This window comes from Neoarius graeffei, chromosome 2, assembly GCF_027579695.1.
Source record: "Neoarius graeffei isolate fNeoGra1 chromosome 2, fNeoGra1.pri, whole genome shotgun sequence".
Taxonomy (NCBI): domain Eukaryota; kingdom Metazoa; phylum Chordata; class Actinopteri; order Siluriformes; family Ariidae; genus Neoarius; species Neoarius graeffei.
In genome coordinates, this window is record NC_083570.1 from 379,683 (window position 1) to 386,769 (window position 7,087).

The 7,087-nt window shown below is 42.8% G+C and overlaps 1 protein-coding gene across 1 annotated transcript; it reads right to left on the reverse strand.

Annotated features, from left to right (window-relative positions):
* Positions 1 to 819: 819 nt before the first annotated feature.
* LOC132876244 (myristoylated alanine-rich C-kinase substrate-like) lies at positions 820 to 4,846 on the reverse strand. Its single transcript, XM_060913497.1, has 2 exons — positions 4,514 to 4,846; positions 820 to 2,658 (listed from the first exon to the last, which is right to left on the reverse strand). The coding sequence occupies exons 1-2, from the start codon at positions 4,586 to 4,588 to the stop codon at positions 1,885 to 1,887; spliced, it is 849 nt and encodes a 282-aa protein (XP_060769480.1). The 5' UTR covers positions 4,589 to 4,846; the 3' UTR covers positions 820 to 1,884.
* Positions 4,847 to 7,087: the final 2,241 nt, after the last annotated feature.

A 7,087-nucleotide genomic window follows, 5' to 3' on the forward strand; every position in this document is an offset into this window, starting at 1 on the left:
GTTTTCGAGCAGAGTTTTTATTTCGTCCTCGGTTGGTTCAGTAACACGCTCCGCCATTTTGTTTTTCTCTACTCATGGTATATGAGCTGATATCCTAGTACTAGAATAGCCAATCAGAGCATATGATTGCTCATATCCACTGAATGAATGTGGAGAGAATAATAGATCTGATGACTAAGACATCTGTGTTGCAGCTGAGTAAAAGTAAAAGCACCTCTCAGTCAGTGTCTGAACACGTCACCAGCTCCAGGATTTTTCAAAACCATGATTGTGCAACACGAGTACATTTAAAAAAAAATGTAATTGATTTTAATCCCACAGTAATTATGCTGATGTTCAGTTTCCAACACTGGAGACTTCGCTAAAATCCAGGTGGGAGTTAGCTCGTTAGGGTATAACGAGGTTTCTCTATTTTTATGTAGCTGCATTAAACTTCATCCTTGTCTTTAATATAAAATCATTAAAACATGAGTGGCGAGAGATAAAACGTGTCAAATGGTTTTAAGAATCTTCCTCCAACGTTGTCCATATTCCTGCTCACAAGTTGGGTCTTTTGAATCGACTCGCCAGACTTAGAGTAAAATCCATTTGCTTTTAAATACAGTGGCATTAAAATTAAACACACTGCAGCTATGAGTTTCACACCAAGGGAAAGATAATTGTGATGTAGACGTTAACTAAGTGGCATAAAGTAACTGAAATATTCTGAAAACAGCACTAGCTCACCTTACGCTAATAACGCTAGGCTAACCTCACGCCAATGATGTGCTGTTTTTCAGATGAATGTGTGAAACATATTTTAAAAAGTCAGACAGCAGCTTGTTGAAATTTTCTGAACATTTATTTTGCTTTAGTGTGCTCACAGAAGCCCGAACACCTCGAGCAGAAACGATTGTAAGCAAAAGTTACATTCCATCTCAAACCAGTGGAAAAAAAAAAAAAAAACTTCTGCAGTATTTACAAAAGTGGAAAAGAGCAAAAAGTGAAAGAGGAAATGCTACTTTTTGCATCAGACAGATTTATTTCAAAGATCAAACCACAGTAGAAAGAGTCACAGCTTGAGTCGAGTCTAAAAAAAAAAAATCCCTTGAGGATGAATTTTAAATTTCATTTATTTTACAAAACGATTAGGCCTGGTGGTAAAAGAGCTGTGTGCCTGATTTTTAATTATTATTATACAATAATCACAGTTAAAACCTCCCTCCTGTACATAATTACACATTTTAATTCCTGACAGTCTCTCACACTCACACACACACACAGTGCTAAAATATCACTGCTGGGATCCAAACATTTCAGCTAAAATTTACTTGTGTTTAACGATTACTTTCACTTACTGAAAACTGCAAAGTCTCTTGTTGTGGCCCCACCCCTTTGTGTAACTCCCCTCCCATGGGCGTATCCTTTAATCTGCACTTTTTGTGTAAAAAAATAAAATAATTAATACTGAGTTTAGAAAATTGTAAATTATTACTATCAATGTGAAAACTTGGTTTAACCCCGCCCACTTGGTAAAGAGTGGAAGGAGGGGTTATTTTAACGAAACAACTTTTAAATGTCTCTGATCGTATACAAAGGTAGCCAAACAGGGAAATGTCCTGAAAAGTGTGTGTGTGTGAGATATTCCACAACTGGGGTGTGTTTATTTTCATACGGCATTTTGGAGTGTCTGTGGGTCAAAAGGGGCGGGGCTCAGGTTAAACTAATCCATCATAAAATATGGTCACATGACCACTTTTTTTTTTTTTTTTTTACACACCACCACCAAGTAGTGCAGGACGAGTGGTGATGTCACCGCATGAAGTTTGTAATTGGCTGATTAAATTTAGCCCCACCCCACTGACCCACAAACAAATCAAGACACGCCGTGTGTGTGTGTGTTAGTTACTCCGCTGCTCCAGCTTCTGACTCAGCGGGCGCTGTTTCCTGTTCAGCCGGAGCCACTTCCTCTGCTTTATCTTCGTTTGGTGCCTCCTGCTGGACGGATGATTCGACTCCAGCAGGTTCTTCCTCTGCCTCTTTCTTCACTTCCTCCTCTGGTTTCTCCGCCTCCTCTACCTTTGGTTCCTCCACTTTCTCCTCTACCTTTTGTTCCTCCACTTTCTCCTTTTCTTTCTCCTCCTCTTCCTTTTTCTCCACCTCCTCCGTTTCCTTTTTCTCCTCCTCAATTTTAGGCTCCTCAGCAGCAGCTGCTGCTGCTTCACCTTCGTCTTCCTCTTTCTTCACGTCCTCCTCTTTCTTCACGTCCTCCTCCTCTGTTTTCCTCTCCTCCTTCTCCTCATCTCCCTCTTTCTTCTGCTCCTCCTGCTCTCCAGCGTCACCAGTCTCCTTCTTGTTTTTCTTGAAAGAGAAGCCACTCAGCTTGAAGGACTTCTTAAAGGAGAAGCGCTTCTTCTTCTTCTTCGGTGTCTCCTCACTGCTAGACGGTTTCTCATCTTCAGCAGGTGCAGGAGTGACAGATTCATCTGCCGCATCTTTTTCTTTCTCTCCGTCTTCTCCCTCTTTCTCAGCAGGTGTGGCTTCAGCTTTGTCTCCGCCCTCCTCCTCCTCCTCCTCTTTCTTCACCTCCTGCTCTCCCTCAGCTGCAGTGCTGCCATTTGTCTGTGCCTCCTCCTTCACCTCTGCCGCATCCCCGTTCACCTTCACATGGCCGTTCTCCTGTTAAACACACACACACACACACACACACACACACACACGGTTAACACTGAGCGTGTGTCTGAGGCTCAGACTACATTGTAGAGATTTCTTAAACATTCTCTTTAGTACACTGACTCCACCTCCTTCATTTGCATCCTAGCCACTCCCACTACCCTTGTCCCATACCATTCATTTGAACTGAAATATTAAACATTGATATATTTTATATATAATATTGCAGAAACAGGGAGGGAAAGTGAAACACAGCGCTCCTAGTGGTAGCATTCCTAAGCCGAGAGCCAGACTATTGAAAATCCCATAGACCCAATGTTTTAAAAAATCCCGCGAAGTTATGATGTGGAACTTGTACACCCCCAAAAAATATGTTGGGATTATCTACTAACTGTGAAAGTATCAGGTGAAATTTTGCCGTCTTTTAAAAGATCGAAATTGCGCCTAACCTGTCAGAAACGGACTACAACCAAACTGTCGAGTCAGAGTCGCTCATAATACGTCGTCAGCGGTAGACTTAACTATCCCACGCTTAGTTATCCCCACGAGGGATGCATTTCTTATTGGTACAGAAATACTCCGCCAACCACGCGATACAAATCGGCATGTCGATGTAGGCTACTCACCGCCGCTACCTGCTACAGATTTGGAAAGGCGCTAGACTTTTGCGGCGACGTCGGGTCCGTGTAGTCTTTGATCAGCTTATTAAAAAAAACATTCAAATCGGTGGAAAAAGTAAAGTACGATCACCAGGATCGATAGAGCTGCCCGACATGCACAACATATGGAAGCCGTTGTCTTAACTTTGACGTGTAACCCGAAATGTAATTTTTTTGAAAAGATATTCCCAGAGGTTGGAACGCATCCAGTAGGGGGCGATGAGATTACTTTACTTTACTTTCCCTGCCTATGTTGTCAGACCATTCAGTCGTGTTACTCCTGGACCTGTATTGTTTTGTGCAATCCCGTTTAAGGCTGGTGTTTGTTGTGTGCACTAGGGGGCGCCACTAAGCCACACTGTGGACTCGAAAGTGCGCATCATCTTACTGCTTTGTTTTGACTCTAAAGAAGCTCTTGATCGACACTCGGATTTTAGTCGTGGTAATTCCTCAGTGCTGACACTGACCAAAACCCGGATTCCACACACACGATTATTATTCAAGAGTCAAAACTGACACATTCACTCTTTATCTACATAAAGCAGACTTTATACACTTCACTGGAGTATTCCTTTAGATTCACAGAAGCTGATCAGTCACAATAAAATCAGCTTTAATCAGAAAGAGTCTCACGTGAGAAACTCACTCATACTAGCATCAGTTATTTAGTGCTAATAGCAGGCAAGTCCTGTTTGTGTGTGTGCGCGCTGCAGTGAGTGCTCATGGCCGCCAGGAGGCGCTGTACTGATGCCCTGACGGGGTTTTCCATCAGTCCCCATGAATGCGAATGAAACAGCAGCAGCGGCTCCTGTTTAAAGGCGTGCGGAAGAAACTCCACTCACTTTGTTGTTGTTGTTGTTTTAAAATTAAAATAAAAGTTAAATTATTCTAATGAGTCTCGGGTCCTGAGCCTGCGGACAGGAAACTCAGCTTCTACTGAATCCCACATCCAGACAAAAGAGCTGCTCAACACACACACACACACACAGTCCTCAGCAGAACCCCTGGTGAATGGGGCCCCTGAGCCGTGCTGGGCTTTGGCCCTGTCTGAGAAGTCCACAACAAGTTCGGAGAAGGTTCCAAGAAAGATACAATCATCTCAAAGAACCCTTGAAGAACCCCCTTCCCCAGCAGAACCTCTCCACGCTGAGCGCGCCTGATGGAACACACAATAATGCACGAGCGCATGGAGGTGTTCTTACCTGTCCGTTGGCTTTGGCTGGGGAACCAACCGCCGCCTCTCCAGGGTTCTCTGTTTTAGATGATTGCGCTCCCATTTCTCTCTCTCTCTCTCTCTCTCCTCTCAACAAAGAAACCAAAACCCCCGAAGCAGACACAAAGAGAGAACCCGCTCTGCGCGCGCGCTCCTGACTCTAGAACCCGTGTCCTTCAGGGAGAACCACAGCCGGGATTAAAACAAAGCCCTGTAGCGCGGAACAGACGGAGAACCCGGAGCGTCTCTCGCTCCACAATTAAATCCCCGCCGCGGAGAAAAAATTTGAGTGATGAAGATGAAGCTCGAGTCCAACGCCCAGAGCCCGGCACCGGTGACGTCATACATTCCAAACCAGCCAATCAGCGACCTGCTTCCAACTGATTTTCTCAAAATGGGCCAATAAGAATTAGGATTCGTCTTAAAGGGCGGGGTTTCAACATCCAAAGGAAACAATAGAGCCTGATACTTTGTTGCTTAAATGGTGAAATGATCCACTCAAGGCTTTAAAGGTTTTAACAGTTAGAGAAAAAAATATGTAATTTTTTTATGATTCGATTTGTTTATCATCTTTGGTTAATTCGGAGTCCAATCAGAGAGCAGTGTTTGGGTAAAAGCACTGAGCTTTTAATGGTTAGATGATGAACTGTGTGGAATATGGAGGGAGTAAACCGGAGCTGGAGAACCCCAGTTCCAAAACATTTGGGACACTGAATAAACTGTTTACTTACGATGCGACAATTTCTAAATCATGGAAACCCGGTATTTAATTGAAAATAGTACAAAAACAACATATCAAACACAACCCCGATTCCAAAAAAGTTGGGACAAAGTACAAACTGTAAATAAAAACGGAATGCAACGATGTGGAAGTTTCAAAATTCCATATTTTATTCAGAATAGAACATAGATGACATATCAAATGTTTAAACTGAGAAAATGCATCATTTAAAGAGAAAAATTAGGGGATTTTAAATTTCATGACAACAACACATCTCAAAAAAGTTGGGACAAGGCCATGTTTCCCACTGTGAGACATCCCCTTTTCTCTTTACAACAGTCTGTAAACGTCTGGGGACTGAGGAGACAAGTTGCTCAAGTTTAGGGAGAGGAATGTTAACCCATTCTTGTCTAATGTAGGATTCTAGTTGGTCTTTTTTGTCGTATCTTCCATGTTTTCTATGGGTGAAAGATCTGGACTGCAGGCTGGCCAGTTCAGTACCCGGACCCTTCTTCTACGCAGCCATGATGCTGTAATTGATGCAGTATGTGGTTTGGCATTGTCATGTTGGAAAATGCAAGGTCTTCCCTGAAAGAGACGTCGTCTGGATGGAAGCATATGTTGCTCTAGAACCTGGATATACCTTTCAGCATTGATGGGGTCTTTCCAGATGTGTAAGCTGCCCATGCCACACGCACTAATGCAACCCCATACCATCAGAGATGCAGGCTTCTGAACTGAGCGCCGATAACAACTCGGGTCGTCCTTCTCCTCTTTAGTCCGAATGACACGGCGTCCCTGATTTCCATAAAGAACTTCACATTTTGATTCGTCTGACCACAGAACAGTTTTCCACTTTGCCACAGTCCATTTTAAATGAGCCTTGGCCCAGAGAAGACGTCTGCGCTTCTGGATCATGTTTAGATACGGCTTCTTCTTTGAACTATAGAGTTTTAGCTGGCAACGGTGGATGGCACGGTGAATTGTGTTCACAGATAATGTTCTCTGGAAATATTCCTGAGCCCATTTTGTGATTTCCAATACAGAAGCATGCCTGTATGTGATGCAGTGCCGTCTAAGGGCCCGAAGATCACGGGCACCCGGTATGGTTTTCCGGCCTTGACCCTTACGCACAGAGATTCTTCCAGATTCTCTGAATCTTTTGATGATATTATGCACTGTAGATGATGATATGTTCAAACTCTTTGCAATTTTACACTGTCGAACTCCTTTCTGATATTGCTCCACTATTTGTCGGCACAGAATTAGGGGGATTGGTGATCCTCTTCCCATCTTTACTTCTGAGAGCTGCTGCCACTCCAAGATGCTCTTTTTATACCCAGTCATGTTAATGACCTATTGCCAATTGACCTAATGAGTTGCAATTTGGTCCTCCAGCTGTTCCTTTAACTTTTCCAGCCTCTTATTGCCCCTGTCCCAACTTTTTTGAGATGTGTTGCTGTCATGAAATTTCAAATGAGCCAATATTTGGCATGAAATTTCAAAATGTCTCACTTTCGACATTTGATATGTTGTCTATGTTCTATTGTGAATACAATATCAGTTTTTGAGATTTGTAAATTATTGCATTCCGTTTTTTTTTTACAATTTGTACTTTGTCCCAACTTTTTTGGAATTGAGGTTGTATTAAAACTGAGAAATTTTTATTGTTTTTTGAAAAATATAAGCTCATTGTGATTTTGATGTCAGCAACATTTTTCAGAAAAGTTGGGATGGGGGCATGTTTACCGCTGTGCTGCATCACCTCTACTTTTACCAACACTCTGTACACGTTTGGGAACTGAGGAGACCAGCTGCTGTAGTTTGAAAGAGAAATGTTGT

Bases quoted from the DNA above. Each gene is read 5' to 3' on its own strand.
- LOC132876244 (XM_060913497.1), bottom strand. From the start codon at position 4,588: ATGGGAGCGCAATCATCTAAAACAGAGAACCCTGGAGAGGCGGCGGTT. The intron at 2,659-4,513 runs GTAAGAACACCT...TGTGTTTAACAG, and splicing joins CAGCCAAAGCCAACGGACAG to GAGAACGGCCATGTGAAGGT.